The 17927-nt window shown below is 34.7% G+C and overlaps 1 protein-coding gene across 6 annotated transcripts in view; it reads left to right on the forward strand.

Moving 5' to 3' along the window:
- The window catches only part of LOC131737105 (interleukin-11 receptor subunit alpha-like), a 51104-nt gene that overhangs the window by 24948 nt on the left and 8229 nt on the right, over positions 1-17927 (forward strand). For 3 of the 6 annotated variants that reach the window (XM_059023912.1, XM_059023904.1, XM_059023879.1), the window contains 8 exons: positions 2522-2618; positions 3993-4053; positions 4675-4841; positions 8177-8291; positions 12108-12274; positions 13876-14039; positions 15412-15553; positions 16160-16246. In XM_059023912.1, coding sequence (XP_058879895.1) covers positions 2522-2618; positions 3993-4053; positions 4675-4841; positions 8177-8291; positions 12108-12274; positions 13876-14039; positions 15412-15553; positions 16160-16246 — 1000 coding nt within the window. Of the gene's footprint in view, positions 1-2521; positions 2619-3986; positions 4054-4674; positions 4842-8176; positions 8292-12107; positions 12275-13875; positions 14040-15411; positions 15554-16159; positions 16247-17927 lie in introns of all 6 variants that reach the window. The other 3 variants (XM_059023896.1, XM_059023888.1, XM_059023873.1) reach the window with 1 other exon arrangement.

Genomic DNA, 17927 nt, shown 5'->3' on the forward strand with positions numbered 1-17927 from the left:
ACACCCGCAAGATCAAACTACTCTCACATGACAGTTAAAGAAGCCAGTAAATTTGAATTTCTACTCTGTGCACTGAACTAAAGTAGCCTGACAGAGTCATTATTGTCAAGTGTTGTTGACTGATTTTCTGCCTTAGGAAGGTTAAGTATATTACTCGACTGCAGAAACCAATACTGTAACACAGCAAAGCAGCAAAGTCTTTTAATTACAGCAAGCACTAATACATTTTTTTGTTTGTTTGTTTGTTTTTTATCAAACAGTAGAAATTATACAAACTGGTGCTAAATGGCTGTAATACAGTGTAGCCCAAATTAATTGTCCAAGATCAGATCTGATCCAGGTCTGTGAAACCAGTCACGAAAACGGACAGTTGAAAGATATATATATATAATCAAGAATACATTGATAACTTATCTTTAGGTAAATGAAATACGACTGAATGTGTTTAATTTATTTTGGTTTGGTTGTGGCTCCACTTCATGCCACTGGAGACATTTGATAAAATAACTAAATGCTACAGTAACAGCAAATGTGTAGCAGGAAGGATTTACTCAGAAATAAGGGTTCATTTTCAGAAAGATTTATTTTTTGGCATTAGATTTGACTACATGGATTATCTCTGCATCCCTTCAACGGAAAAGGCAATTTCCCTTCTGGTGACCCTTTAGCATTAAAATAACAGTTACAAATAATGATGTGAGGTTAATGGAACAGTATATGTAGTATATACAATTAGTAATTCCCTGTTATGTTGCCAGCGTTGGCAGATGCTTATGCAAGGACTGTTTACAGAGATAGTGAAGTAGGGAGTTTCCCTTCATTTATTGCAAAAAAAGAGAGAAATATTTTTATTTATTTTTTGAAAATTGAATGTTTTAATCCCAGGCTGATTCATTATCAATGTGTGAAGAAAAATATAAAAACAATCATATTATGATGAAAGATACATTTCTGTGATACGTACAAAACAGGATACAGCAAAGGTAAGGTACTGTGTTTGTTGTAGAATCAAATAATAAAGGGTTTCTATAGCCTTTTAATTCATAGTTCAGTTAGTCACAAATTTACTGCTTGACTCTAAGCAAGCTGCTTTAAACAACAAATCATGAACCTTAAAGGCAAAGATGTATTTACCAGAATTAACTTCAAACTATATATATAAAAAAATGCCATGATTCCTGTCTGTCAGTGTTAAGTGATGTAGTATACCTTTGCTACTGTAACATCTTTTTTGGTTAATATTAAAATTAAGATTCCACCAGCATTTTGTGTTTGTTTTTTTGTTTCTTTGTTTGTTTATTTAAAGTGCTGTAGGTGCTGGATAGACCTTTAAGCTGTATTCTTCTGGCAAAAAATTGAAATATTTTTGTTATTTAAACATTTGACACAATTCACACTCGCAATTTAATATGTTAAATAAACAAATTTTTGACCCACAACAATGTCTTGACTTGGGAAGCATGCATACATACAGTAAATACAGGAACTGCAGTGTATTTTCTTTAATTTGTCCATGGACCATTCTGTTGTACAATTTTTTACATTGGTTTGAGTATTTGGCAAATGGATGACTATAAAATATTTCAGGGTCAACACTTAAATTGTTCTTTGATTATATTACAGATGATGGTATTGGGATCTCAGTGTGCCACATGACAATGGGGTGCAATGCTGTGTTGGACTAACATTGTCTTATTATCCTTTGTATGCTCACTTTCTGGAAACACTGAGCTAAAACTGAGCTAGTTCCTTTGTGGAACTTCCTATGATTCCTGTATTAGAATGGCTGTATTAGAAACAAGTATGCTTTTTCAGAGTCATTCAAAACAAATCAAATAATAATAATATCTGTCTCTGGAACAGCACTAAATGTTTAACATTTCTACCAAACGAAAACATGAAAAAAACTTTTTTCAATTAAATTGTGATTGTGGTTCTCACGAATGTTATTGTCGACACTGGGGCTCCCTGCTGAGAGTCTGTGCATTTGCATGCAAACTGCATGAGTTCCAAGTTAGAGAGCAGCACAATGAGGCAGTATCTTGGGGAGGCAGCTATGTACTACACATTTAACACAAAACTAAACTAAGAAGCCAATACTTCATACATATAATACATTTGCCAATGCATTTGTTAAGACATAAATCGGTAGACTGTCTCTGTGTATCATGATTTTATATTCATTTGGTTTTAAGCCTGTTTGCGAAGTTCAAATATGTTTATTGAACTCCAGAGTTTGGATTTCTAAAATAGAAGGCCTATAACTCCCGGGGCCTGATTTTTGATAACACATATTGTCTTCATTTTGTTTGTGTCATCTTTCAGAACATTTGATTTTTGTACTGATGAGTAATCACAGACATTCATTGAAGGTGTCCTTGGGGTAACCAGAACAATCCCTTCATACTGAGAACAGTATCAGATATAGTAATAGCTCATTTCAGGGGTGAGTCATTTCTTGTTGCTGTGTTCCAAAGGGTCAGTGTGTGTAATTAAAGGGCCACAATGTTTTGTTCTGCAGATGACTGGTTTTGCATCATGTCCAGGCATTGTGATCATCACTCTAATCACATCCCTAATCTCCATCCCTGTCAAGGCAGAAATATGGACGAATGAAAGTAAGTTTGCACTGTTCACACAGCATACTATAAATTAATCTTCACAGTGGCTGTTTTTATGTGTATGAGCTGTAATCATGTGTGGAATCATTTTTTTCTGTTTTAATATGCTTGTAAAGAAAAAAAAGTCAAATGACTGGTCTCTTTGTTTTTCTTAGAGGCCTTTTCAGTATCTAAACAGCCTCTGGCAAAGCCACTGCCAGAATGCAAATAATTGTACTTTGTGTGCTGGAAAGACCATTTTCCCTTGTGGGACTGTCAGTGTAAGAAGGCCGTATATCACAATTCTTGCAGGCCTGCTTATCTGTTCACAAACAGAAAAAGCAATGTATGATATTGTATAGCAGGTCAGGAATAACCAGATCTTTGTTGTCAACCAGTTTAGAAACATACTTGCTCAAAGGTCAAAAGTTATCAATCAAATTTTACTGTAAGACAGCGTTCAGTTTTAATTTGAATCCAGGATTATTCGTGCGAAAATCATGTTGCTCAATGTGAGCATGTAAGCAAAAGGCTGTTGATGCAAGCGAACAGCCTGATTCTTCCAATAAGCTCTAGTAATACATTGCAGTGTCATGCTACCATGTCTGTAGAAGGGGCAGTACCATTATGCAATATTTGTTGCCTCTGCTGGTGCTGTGGGTCTGCTAATGGTTGTACTATGATCTTTAGAGTAATGCACTGTAATAATTTAATGAGTGGTATTTGGTGTTTCTTTTTTTTGTAACAGATTGTTGATTCACAAAGTTCACACCTCTTTCAGTTCCATTAGTAATTCTAGTGTTCAAATTACACAGTTTCACAGGAAGCTGCTCTATTTTTATTTGCAGGTGGTGATACAGTTTGATCTGGACAAACAACATGAAGCACAGTTCTTGTCTCAGCTCTTTACAGAGTTTATGTTAATAATGACTCCTCATTTTTTCTAACTGTAATACTGTATAGACACTTTTGAGCCTGTTTGATACTTGTCTGCCATACTACTAAACCATACTACTACAATATCAATTGCAAACCTTTCCTTCAGTTGAAAGTGATTGAGAAACGCAAATGGTCTGTTTGAGGATTGAGCATGAGCATGGATAAAGACATTTTGTTTTTTATTCTTGTCCTTCTACTACTCCCCAAAAAGAAATGTTATCCTTGTCAGTTATCAGTTTACTTATCAGTTTATTTGTACTTGTTCATGAAAACGTATTGTCTTTTACCATGTGGCTGTGCTAAGTCAAAGTCAGGGACTGGATTAGCCATCCTAGTGCTATGTAAGGTCTGGCAAAGCAGAGCTATGCTCTCTAGGGGCATACACTGTGCTATTCACAGGGGCTTGCCCTGGTTAGCTCTATTAACTATCTGCTCTTTCTTGCCAAGTTTCAGATGTCCAGTATGGAAGAATAGGATCAAATGTAACTCTTTTGTGCAGTGCTTCCAGAAATGGGTATGTAGGTATTTTTCCATATGGGTAAGGGTATTGTATTATGTAAAATATTTGACAATAGAAGCATCTTCAGAAAAAAATAAACTTTTTGTAAATTAGTGTTTGTTAATAATAATAATAATAATAATAATAATAATAATAATAATAATAATATGCTGACTGCATGAAAGTTGAACCATTCCCCTTTACCACAAATGTATGTATTTCTATAGCATTTGAGAAAAGAAGGGGGAGGGGCTTACATATATGTTAGGCTGTTTCTTGATTAATTTCTTACATTGCAATTCTAGGAATTGTTATTTATCTTCCCATGTATAAATATGCTCTTGGTCCGTCTAGTAGTTATTTAGATGTGCAGTGCTTGGTATTTTGTTAATCAGGTCTTTCTTTGGTGTGGATTCACCATGTCATGGTTTAAATGGGGCTACTGAGCAAGCATTGTACTTTTTCAGAATCTATTATCAAATAAAATCAACCATAACTTCAAATCGCAATCATAACTTCAAAAGAAAGTCAACCAAAATCAACACTTCTTTGCCAATGAAAATGATTAAGCTTACATGGATAACCAATACAAATGTAGGTGTCATTTTCATTTGATTCCTCTTTTTGTATTGACAGCTCTGCAGTGGAGTGGCGACTGAATGGCACTCAAGTTGCTTCCTCATTTGCAGTCTTACAGAATGGGAATCTCATCCTGACCAATTCAGACTCCACAATGGAAGGCAACTACAGCTGTCACGACAAGAAGGGGCAGCTCCTGAGAGCCACCGCACTGAGGCTTGGATGTAAGTCACTGGTACATGCACCCCTATCCCCAGCCTGTTTTGCTGGAGCTTAATTGAATTACCCACGTCCTGAGGGTTTCTAGTTTAATCCCTGTGATGTTTGTGCAAGCCCGTTGTATCCAAAGGAAGCGTGTTGTTTAGAATAAAGCAGGGTCTCATATGACATTAACCTTTGATAGTACACAATAGAGACCTGTTTTAGAGATTTAGAGTGTTACAATTATCTCAAGAACCGCTCATTCATTTGTCACGAAAATGGCTAAGGACCTTCTCTAGCACAAGTTACATAAAATATAATGGTATGTAAGGGGCCTGTCAGGTGTGGAGGGGTTCAGGAAGATGTATAGAGACTAATAATCCCTTAATTACACTGGTAGGGTAAAACACACTTTATTTGACCTACACAGATGTAGGGTGCAACAGTCACAGTTGCACAGGCTCATCCAATGTCTCAACTCCTTTTTTTCCATCCTATTTATTGAACCTGCCTACTTCTCTAACTCTATTGATTTACACACACCACGCCTGTAACAATCCTCCATGCTCAGCCTAGAGTGCTAGTCAAAACAACCTAATACCAACATCAAAATGTACTATTTTATCAGGGAATTATCAACATGACATGCTAACACTGGTTAATGAATACCTGCACCAAATGAGCCTAAAACCCTAGTCCCCAAAGTCTCTAAGTCCCACAGTTATTGTAAATTAGTCAAATTTACAGGGGATTTTGCTGGACCAGGTTTGTTGGTTAATCACTGCCAAATTTCTTGCCATTTTAGGTCCAGGGGCTGTAATTTCCCAGTGCAGCCTCTGTAATTTTGTTCAAATTCAAGGCTCAGCTGAGCTTCATATCTGGTCAATGGTAATAACAGCATATACACAGGGTGATTATAAAGTAAGTTTACCACATTAACACACCATATTATTGATGTAGTAAACTTACTTTATAATCACCCTGTATATCCTACCCAACTTTCTTCATGTTTAGGAATTCCTTATAGTCATGATGTAGTACACCATTTATTGGCCAGTTTCGTGCAAGCAGCGTTATGTTTTTTCTATGATACCCATTTTCTGCAGCGGTTATCACTGAGTAATTGACAATACCTTCAACTGCATGTAAAGTTAACAAACATGTTACAATGACTCTGAACTATCTTGGAAATTTGGAAACTTATTGGCAAGAGGAAGGGCAGTTCCCAACAGTCTTTGGTTTCCTGAAGATAAAGGTGGGAGAGAGATTGTTTATTGTTGAGCACTAGAATTTAGAGTGTTATTTTACATAGATCAAGAGCTGTACTTTTCTTATTACATGGTCATCAGTGTAAGGGTAAAGACCAAAAATCCACTTCCCAGCCAAATGGCCCTTTAAAAGTGTACCACAGTATTTTTGTGTGGTATTTTTGCAGTATTACCATGCTTTTCCCATGGCTATGAAATGCATTGACCATACTTTATCCTGGTCTGCCATGCCATTCTTTACAATGCTTATCTATGTTTGTACCATGCTTTCACTGGGCTTTATTACACTTTGTTATGCTTTTACTGTGGTAAACTTTTATAAAGGATTATTCGTCTTAAATATTTTATTTTTCAGCATATTTTTCATGTTTTTGTTCGGTCATTTAAAATAGACACAGTAAAGTTTTTTTTTTTTATATCGTGTTTTTGATGACTGATTAACCTGAATAATCAAAACATGTCATGACAGGACAGTGCTGTATAGCACAAAGACAACAGGTACCTTCAAGGAGTATAGCCAGTGCCACTAATGCTATTACATGACCACGACAGCTTTCTAAAATGACATCCGACAACACCTCTGATGCATAGCTGGCTGCCGCACCTACTGTACACATCAAATTGCACTGCCTTCCATGAATACTACAGCCTGCAATACGTCAGCCCAGCATTGATGAGCTGCTTAAACTTTCAAATAAGAATATGTCCCCAGTGGATAATTAAGTTTATATAACAACATAAACAAAGCATTTGAAGCTGTCCTGTTTTTCTTTTAAATCACATCTTAGAACTGGTTAATTTGAGATAAGAATATCTGGCAGCATTATAAAGTTTCATACAGTTTCAAAACCTTTCTGTTAAGTTATTTGAAGTCAAGTTAAAGGTTGCATCCAAGAAAAACAGACATCTGCAAACTATTTTTAAAACCAGCAAAGGACAAAGCCAGGTATTCGTTTTCCTGTTTGCATTGTCCTATTGCTCTGGAACTGCAAATAGCCCCTTTTGTTAAGTGAATATGTTTATGTTTAACTACTTTGAACTACTATTAAAGAGAGAAAGTCCTATATTTAACTATGCTGACTTGGTGGGTTATTGTTATATGGATGATCTCAAGCTTCATATGTCTTCTATTAAAAATTGCTCAATTTGTCACATACAGTTTTTGAGCTGTTTCCCAGATTTGGATTTGGGCTTTGCATACAGTTCTTCCACATTTGGATACTTGGGAGTATATTATTTACCACAGCACTAAATCCACTTGAAATACTATCCTGTCTTAAAGTTCCAAAAGATCGAGGGCCTTTTATAAAGTTTATTTTAATGGTGTAATATTAGCAATAACTAAGCTGTTTCTTTTTTTTATTCCTCTCAGAAAAATTGTGTTTGTATTTGTACTGTAATTAGTCAAAATGCAGTGTGGCCCCATCTGTCTGCGATTATGAAAGTTTTTAAATGTTCTGTCACGTAAATTAAACATATACCAGATAATGTCTGTATGACTGATAAGCATGCAGTACAGCAGTATAGCAGTGTAGGTTACCTGTAAAGGTGTGTTGTTCTGTGTTTATTTCTGCACAAGGCTGAGAGAATTGTATCTGTAACACATCATCACATTTCCTTTAACAGTTCTCCTTTTATCGTGGTTGACAGCAATTAGTTTCTACTTGGGACCAAATGGTTAGGACAGAATAACACGGAGGGGACTAATATGCAGGCCTTTTTATATAAAAAGTAATCTTTAGCTGGTTTTGCAGACCTAATGTTGGTCTACTAAATGCTACAATAAAGTACAGACAGTGACTTTACAGGGTGTACACGGCAATATTCTATGATTCTCTAAAAATCCATAGACGTGTTTTTGAATTTCCAACATATGAGCTCTTTAACAGCAAGGTAAACTGCAACATAGTAATGCAAATGCCTTGAAACGTATATACAGGGCCAATACATTGCAATATAAGGAAGTTATCTTCACAAGGGGTATTGTATTGTGTTTTTTTCATATAGAAAATGTTAGGATATGTTGGGGTGATTTGAAAACCCTTGAAACTTAGCAGTGTTCATTTGTTGTTGTTCATTTAAACACACAGATGGTCCAGCATTACTGAGAATCCACTGCATAGCAGCAAATTACTACAGCATCTGCTGTTCCTGGGAGCAAAATGTGAAGACATTTCTGCCTACCGAGTACATTTCAACCTTCAGGTGGGAGATTCATTCTTTTAAAGAATACATTCAAATGCCATGTATTATCTGTCAAACCTACCAATGTACCTATAAACAAACATTTCAGCAATTACCTTCATCATTATCTAGTCTTATGGTATACTTTTAAAGAACGTATTTGTTATGAATATTTACACCAAGCTGTGATGAAGTGAGGAGTGGAAAGGGTACCGATGTTAATTGATAAAATCAGTAACAAACTTATTTCATTTTCAATACATGCAGCCCCTCTCTAACACATACAGTCATCTTGTCATTTTGCACATAAACAGGTTCCTTCCGTGGTTGTTAAGACCATTGCTAAGGAAATAGAAAACACCTCTCTAGCCTATAGCACCATTCTGTGATCATAGCGTCACAAGCAGCAGGGAGCCCGGGAATCAAAATGTGTAGGCGGGAAGCAAAGACAGATTTCTGATCACTGATCACAGAAAATCCTGAGGAAAATAGTGATTTCTGAGTTTTGTCACAGACACGAAAAAAAAAAAAAAAAAAAAAAAAAACAACAACAACAACATGGAAAGTACAAAGTACCTGCGGTGGTGGAGTGTGCTTTTAATAATTATCAGTCAACTGGGGGAGAAACAAGCAGGTTGCATCCTGCTAGCACTGTAAAGTGACAATATGAATAAACTGCATTCAAAACACAGCACTGGTAACTGCCACTAATTTATACCGGTAGGTTTTTAGTTTTTTTCAACAGCTAAAATGAGAATGTGAATTAATTAAAAACTCAGGCACAATGCAACAGCTGTATTTTTCCAAAATGAGTAGGTATTCGATATACGATATTACAAAAAAAATAATACAAATGCCAGGGCAAATTAAATAACATGGCAGAAAAAGTACTGAATATTTATTTTTCAGGTTTTGTTAGCACACAAATAAAGGTAATGAATGTATGGAAAACGTTTCTAATAAATAACATTTTGCCTAGTGCCTAGCTTGAAAAGCAAATAATTTGGAAGGTATTTAGTGTTTTTTTTATTTAATTTTCCCTTTAAATCCAATTCTGAGTAAAACATTGTTGACAGTACACATTTATTAAGCTAATGCAAACTAATGCAAACTACAAATATTTGGAAGTTTACCTAAACTAATATTAGGTAGTCCAAGGTCAGTGCTAATCAGGGTCTGTGAAACTAGAGTCTTTAACTAAGGCTTTAAATGTTTTTTGGTTTTTTTTCCGGTCACATCTTATACTTTAACTTTAACTTGAAGTTTTATGTATATGTATAAAAGATTAATTTGTTTTTGTACTTTTTTTTAGTACAGTATTATGTTTTGTTCTGCCATTAGGACTCCAACAGACACCTTTTTATTATGTTTTGTGCTTTTGTGAAACAGTATCTGCTACTTAAAAATGTCTACTTGACATTTAATGGAAAAAGACACTCCATAGCTCAGCTTACTAAGAGGAGAGATATGTAGTACACATTCTGTTACCTGTGAATTATATAAAACTGAATTATATAAAATTTTGCCTCAGTTTCTTTATTTTTCTATTTGTCTTCTATGTGTTAAAACCTTGAAGTAATATCTCAACGTGAAATTAAATGCCGTTATGAAACTCTGTTGTGAGTCATTACATCGAACAGTGCAAAATGCAGTACACATAATGAGACAAAGAGGCTCCAATGAAAAGGAACATTAGCATGTCAAAATGATTTCAACTGTATGCCTAGGATGTCTGGCAACATACAAATATAAACATCACGTTCCATAAAAGGTACACTAATACAGCGTTTATCATCTTATACATAGCACCACTAAGTGCAATACAGGCGGTTTATTTTAATTTAGTGTGAATTTATTACTGTATTTTAGTACTGGTTTTGGAGGAATCTGCCAGTACAAGTTTCAGTCTCAATTATATTAGCAGACAAGCGACTCCAATGCTTTTAATGGTTTTGCTGCACGTACTTGTGCCCCGTGCTCAAAATAAATAATTCGACAAAGATGGAGATATTGCATGGGGTACTCCAGGGTACCGCGATTAGTCTCATATAACAAATAAGGGGTGGGTGAAGTCCACCAGAAATAATCACTAGCAGCATTAAACAGCAGAGCTCTTTTTTGTGGGCACAATGTGAGAATGCTAGGGACTGCACATTTTGGTCCGTATTGCCTGCCAAATAAGCCTGCTAAGAAGGTTGCTTTTTTAAAACATACCGGTATACCAGGAAATCCCACAGAGACCTGGGTCTTGTTTACAGTGCTGTCCTAGTATATGAATATAAGAAATATGAGTGACTTCAAGTTTCATCAGTCCAACACAACACATTCCATGATGTGTTCACAATGTGTGCAGGGCAGTAGTCCATAATGTTTGACACTGTATATGCGCTTGGCTATATGAGAAGAAAATAACAGCAAGGGTTGGCTGCTATTCAGCTGAAGAGTAGCGTGTCTAATAATTCAAAGATCGTTCCTTTTGTAATTTATTCAGTTTCTTCTCTTGAACATCTGCTTTAGCTAGGAAACCCTGTATTGATGTATTACTGTAACTGCTGGTTTCTCATCCCCAATAACCGTCAACTTGCTGTTGTAGAAAACTTTTTTAGAGCCCACCAACTTAACATCATTGTAAAAATGATCATTTGCTGTCTGACTGAGGGGGGTGGAATCATTGGGTGATATTCATTAGGCAAATGGTAAATCAGCAAAATATGCCTGGAAGTGAGATAGCAGAGACCACTTCTTTGACAGCTTTCTATTTCAATAAGTTGAACTCTATACATATCAACAGCAAACAATACGGGACTTCTAAAGCTTTTCATGCCAAGGCACGCAACACAAAGCATGCTCATAATATTGTTCAGCTCACTTCCACTCCAAATGAAAAATAGGCACAATTAATGTCAGAACCTTTTAATTTGATCTCTGTCTCTATAAATCAAATGCCAGTTGTGTGCACTATTTATTATTATTATTATTATTATTATTATTATTATTATTATTATTATTATTAATAATAATAATAATAATAATAATAATAATAATAATAATAATAAGTAAAAGGTTTTTGGTAATACATAAACAAGAGTGCTAGCTTGCGTTGTGTGAAAGGATAGCGTCACAGCCCAGGCTGGTTAATGTCAGGAAGCAGACCCAGAGACAGAAGCTGCAGTTTAAAGGTGCTGTTGCACACTTTTATTTCACCGTAAACAAAGAAAAAGTCTCAAGGGCCAAATAAAGGTTTAGACAGTACAAAAATACAAATCCTTTTTATCATCAGGCTGGGCATTACCTTCACTCACGGTCTCACCAACACAGTCCCTACCCTACCAAAACTCTTCACCCCACAACCTAATTAATCATCAATTGTTCAATTATTCACTCCAGCCACATTCTCACATGGAGTTGGCAGGGAGAGATTAAGTCCTTCCCTGCCAACTCAACACAACACATGTGCAGGGCCTCTGCCCTGTCACACATTGTTTATCTACTTTAGAAAGTATGGCTGAATTAAAGTAACAAGTTATCCATCCTTCAACTCCAACTGTTATAATGTGCTTTACAACAGATGCCAAATAGTACTTTTGAAATAGAAATAAAACATCCAAAACATACCGTAAAACAACGGAAAACATTTCCAAGAGCTTTTATTTTTCTTGCTTTGATGTCGACTTTTCAAATCCGGCTGTTTGTTCATTTTATAGTTCCCAAATGGTGGACATAATGTTTGCCTTGCCCATTTTTGTCCCATGTTAAACTCTTTACAAAACAAAAACAAAAAAGGTATGTATTTAGTTATTAATATTAATAATAGCACCACTGTTTTGTTCTGTTTAGGCATGCCTCTAAAGCGAGCGAGACATGTCACCAGGACTTCTTCAGAACAAATGTGTGCACCATAAAAAACCCCAAAAACTGGCACTCTTCTTATGTGGTTAACATCACTGAAGTGAACCCCCTTGGATCCACATTTACCTTGTCTAGAATACAGTTCCTTGATATTGGTAAGTTGGTAAACTCAGTTGAATACTTGTGTACTTTTTTTTTTTTAATATTTTTTACAAACACATTTCATTTCAGGCTTAGAATTCAGAATCCTTTATTGAGTCTTCAGACTGTTTTTTTCTTAAACAATATCTAATCTTTTTTGTACAGTGTTTTATGTTGTTATACAGAAAAAAAAAATATATATATATATTTTTGGCCTAGCCAAAATAAATGGAAAAATACAATTTTGCTAACATGCCAACACTACAGTTATGTGAACAATTCAATACTTTCGAACTACAATTAAAACTTTCATACGAGTCTGGTGTAACCACCTCAGGAAAGCATGAATTAGGCAGTGTTCACATGCAAGCATGTCTACACTTTCAGCATGCAGGAGTTATGCCTCAAACATACTGTATTTACTCACTCTGAATCTTATATAATAGTTCCTTGGAAACTAGATGAACATTTTCTATGGTATGTTGTTGATGCAAAATGCTTTCACCACACACTGGGACAAATTCTCAAAATGATTGTGCAGGAGCAAATTATATGCAGTATGAAACTTTATTACACTTGTGTTTTTAAATTGCAAAAGAAAAGTCTGTTGTAGTTGCAGATAGACAAAAACATACACTATCACTATCACATACACTATCACTATCACATACACTATCTGATATTTCTGTTAAATAATGAGGCTCATGCAGATTGTAACATCAATATTTATTATTTTACTATAGATTTGTTATTCGTTTGTTGTTATACTTTGGGCAAGAGTCTCAGAAAATAAGTATTTTTTCAAATTGATTTTTTTCGTTAAGGTTTGCTTGGATGATATGTTAGCTTAATAATAATGAGATACTGTACTTGCATACTTAAATGGAGGGAATGTCTACTAGTTATCCTTTTTTCTGAGGAATTTTCATACTTAAATGCCCGAAGTGTTTGTGTTTGTCCGTTTTCAAAGCTGGATATGAAAACCGATTTCTGTTTATCAATAACAAAGACACATAGGCCTATGGATTGTAGCTGCATTAATTACATACTTTTGTTAATTATAGTGTGAAAATGTATTAAATGTATTACACCTTCTTTAAACGAATATATAACATATACATTGTGTTTGGATTTGCTCATTATTGAATGCAACATTTTTTTTTTTAAATGTACTACAGAAATTACTGTAATTATGAAAAATAATCTCTAATTACTAGTGCACTGACAGTATAAGTCCCTTCGTTATACTGATCATCCAATATACCTAAGCATTTGTAGCCTGCGTGTCTCTCAATGGGTTTGACGGATTGCAACACAAATTTTGCAGACAATTCTGATTTATTAGCTAGCATAACCTCATTTTTTATAACTAAATGCCCACTTATCTTGAGGAAGAGTGTCCCATATTATATGCTACATTAGGTGGAAAACATTCCCTTTCCTCGAGGAGTGAGATTATAATATGGCAAGCCACCCCTAATTGCCTCATTTATCATCTGTTTAAGAGCAACCACTGCCTAGTGGTTCAAATGGCAAGCTTCTGCTTGTTGTGGTCAGTAGGCCTTGGCTTAGCATAGCACGCCTAACCTAATGTTTGTGTTCTGTTGTCCTGTAGTGAAGCCAGATCCCCCAGAGCGAGTCTCAGCAGAGCCTGTCCATGGTTCCCCAAGACGACTGCGAGTGTACTGGGAGTATCCTGCCACCTGGCCCAAAGAGAGCTCTTTCCCCCTGAGGTTTCAGGTCCAGTACAAGCCTATGGAATCAAGGTCCTGGTCTGTGGTGAGTTTTAGCAGGTCAATTACCTGTGGTTTGTGGTCAGATGACAAATGCTGAGGTTTCAATTGTTTGCCCTTTGTTGACAAGTGCAAAAACAGAAACTACTAGAAAAAAAGGAGTCAGCAATACAGCTGGAACGTTATAGAAGAACATGTTTCAGTCACTTTGCATATTCCATTTTTCGTTCTTGTTTATGTTTCCTTTCCACTTTGCAGCTTTGTGCAAGATGGTAATGTAGGGACTGCTTTGTCCACACAGCAAGCACAATGCATTCCCTACGTGTAGCTGGTGCATCAGCTATTCCAGCAGATGGAATATTTGTTTCATTTGGTTGGTCCCCCTTCTGATATCCTGATTCGATATGAAAATACTGTAGATACATGACTAAAACAGTTAGCAAAGTGATAGACAATGTAGTAATATATGTGGGTTGGAGTTAGTAATCTAACATAAAAGCTTATACTGTATTTGTAAACTTAAATTTCTTTTTTCGGGTTCTCTACTGTATGTGGCTAATCAAGTGGGAAGTACTGTAACCTAGGTGTTATCTCAATTTCATGCAACAGAAAACAAGAGGATAGACAGTAAGATTATGTTATTGTATTTATTATTATTATTATTATTATTATTATTATTATTATTATTATTATTAGAAGTAGTAGTAGTAGTCGTAGTAGTCGTAGTATTTCTATTTATTTATTTATTTATTTATTTATTACCATTTTTCAAGAATACCGTTATTTAAACAGTTTATAATTAAGGTTTGATAACTTTACCAGACTGTTATTAAAGAACCCTAGAACTGTCTAAAACAGGTTTGTGATTATCAAAACTGTTTTATTCATAACAAACAGACTTTGAAAACAATGTGTTTCAATAGATTAGTATAAATAGGTGGAAGGAAATGAAGTAAATAAGTATTTTGCTTTTCATGAAAACACCTGGTAGCTTTATTTAGTCAGGATATCCGAATTCAAAATCTTGTGTTTTGAAATAATGCCACTGCTGGACAAAACGTAGCTGCATGTTGTTGAAGTGAGTTATCTCACGGTCACAGACTGCAGTGTCTCAGCAGCACTTAAATAAATAAATAATTTAAATAAACCTCTGCCTTTTAGGTTTATATACAGATCCATTTAAAAAGCTAACATACCTTTAAAAATCAAACATTCTGTACATTAAAATAGCTGATTTAGTAGAACAATAAAGAAAAATACAACAATAAATACCTTGAAAGAATTATTGTGTTTTATTTTTTATTTCGTTTTCAATTTCACTTCAATTTAGGAAGTTCTTCTTGAGCAGGGGGATGTCTGTTTGTTTTGGATGGTTTATGCATCTGTGTTTTAGCATCTGTTTTATTTATGTAACACAGGTGGAAGCTACACATCTCACGACAGAATTAACAGATGTTTTAGCTGGTCATTTTCACATAATCCAAGTCAGAGCAATGGATTTATTGGGTAACGGAAACTGGAGTGAATGGAGCACTGAAATCAAAGCTCTTCCTTGGCTTGGTAAGCATTTTTGTACACAGTGCCTCTCAGGTGTCTGGAAAACTTAAATGAATCCCAGAAAGAGAATATTTTTTTATATATATATATTTTTTTTTTGTTATTTTTTATTTGTGTAGATACCATACATGTCTATTTACTTTATACAAATTATTGTTACTTCGGTTCTTTTAAAATGAGTTTTGTCATCTGGGGTAAATATAAGGTGCACGTTGTTGCTTCGTCAGGGGGCAAATTCTCCAGGAACATCACGCTTCTAGGAGAATCTATACATAAATGTAATCCTAATCTAAAATGTTAACCCCTGACTTCAAAATTGCTATTCAGTCCCCTAGCCGGGCGATCAAAATAATATTCTCAACACAAGAGATGCTATTCAAGGTGGACTTTTCCAGATCATTTTATACTGATGAATCAATTATATTCATGTAGAGTACAGGTATCCTTGTGATCAAGCAAACCATTTCTTGTTCAGTGTAACAGAAGGAAATGTTTCAGCAACTTGTTGGTTTGATTTGATCAACTTTCTGTAAAATTTCTTTAAACAGTTGGAAGAAAATGATACACTTCCAACATATAAACTAACCACATTTGTATTTTGTACATTAGAACCAACTCCTAAACCAGAGGAGGCTGAAAGCAGTACACAGAGTCACACAGAAAATACAGATCATTCTTCAACTTCAGAATCGAAAGGTAAATGTTAGTACAGTATGACTGTTAAGTACTTAAACCAATGCAAAGTTTTTACCAGACCGGTAAAACTAGTAATGTTATAGAAATATAGTCAATTGTCATGTAAAGTGTGAAACTTAAAGAGTAAGATGCGGGGTTCCGAAAAATATAGCATTACACATCCCCACGTGTTGCTCATTTGGAATGAAAACCAGCAGACACAGGGGGTCCACTGATTTAGAGGACAGATCTCAAACCCTAGTTCATTAGAGCGGACATTTTGAAAAGAGCTTTGAAACAGACTTTAAAGTTAAGTGTTAAAAGTTGTCAGGATGTTAACAATGAAAAAAAATTGCAGGTACGTTATTTAAACAGTTGTAGCAGCTTGTGGGGACGTATAACGCTATATTTTTCAGAACCTTGCTACTTACTCTTGAAAAGGACTTACTGAGTATTTTTGAATGCTATTAACATCTTGTTTTTTCCTTTTAGAAAAATCAAACTTTTTCTAAGTAAATCTTACATAATGTAAAAATCTCTGTAGATAAAAAGGTCAAGCTTCTGAATTTAAATTAGATTTGGCTACAGTTTGTAAATGTCATGTTGTGATTGAAAAAATAAATAAATAAATAAAAAAGAAAGAAAAATTGGGATTGAAGCTCACCATCAGCGGTTACACATAGTGCCAAAGGAAACATCCTATATTAGAGCTTGAAAAGTGTAGATGGTAGAATTTTTTTTTTTTTTAAAAAAACCTTTCATCCTTACAAACTGTTTCAATAAACATGAACCCAGGAAACCAATTACTCCTTTTTAAATGTACAGGATTCTACTCTATGTGTTTATTTAAAGTTCTATTAATAGGTTGCAACATGACTGGGCCAAAATAAATAGATGTTGTGGTTCCAGTTATGGTGCGGAATAAAATAGGGTAGGTAGGGCCAAAACCTTTTCTAAATATACAACCAAAGAAATGAAAAAAATAAAATAATAATTGTGAAACAGTATAATAAAGTAATCAAACTTATTGGATGCTATACATTAGTGGTACCTTCATAATAAAAACAAATGTGTTTTTTTCTTAAACCGTGTATGCTGATGCATAAAGGAACACCTGAATAAGTGAATGATGGCTTATTGCACTGTAAATGTATATTTCATGTATTGAAATGGTTTTATGATATTCCCACTGGAAATATAAAAGTTGTTCAGGTATTTTAATATTGTGTGGTTATTGCAGATCACTGATGTAAAACCCAGTTTAGCACAAGTTCCTTGAGATATAAGGCAGCTGGCTCTTTCCCAACATAAAACCAATGTCACCTTACAATAATTGATTTTGAGTTTCAGTGTTTTAAAATTAAATATCAAATAGAACGAAATTTCAATGTACCATTTGTAATTCAGTAATATGAGAGAATTGGTCAGGGGTCTGAATACTTTTGCAAGGCACTGTGTGTATATATATATATATATATATATATATATATATATATATATATATATATATATATATATATATATATATATATATTTTAGCTCAATATATATATATGTATATATATATTTTTTACACACCTGCACAGCACACAAAACCTCTCCTTCACCTTCACCTTCACCAACAATAATTCTCATTCTTCACTAGCTTAAACTGACATTAGTTCTCTGCACCACTAACCAAGTTAACACCTGTGGTCACCTT

The sequence above is a fragment of the Acipenser ruthenus genome, chromosome 1 (genome assembly GCF_902713425.1).
Source record: "Acipenser ruthenus chromosome 1, fAciRut3.2 maternal haplotype, whole genome shotgun sequence".
NCBI lineage: Eukaryota > Metazoa > Chordata > Actinopteri > Acipenseriformes > Acipenseridae > Acipenser > Acipenser ruthenus.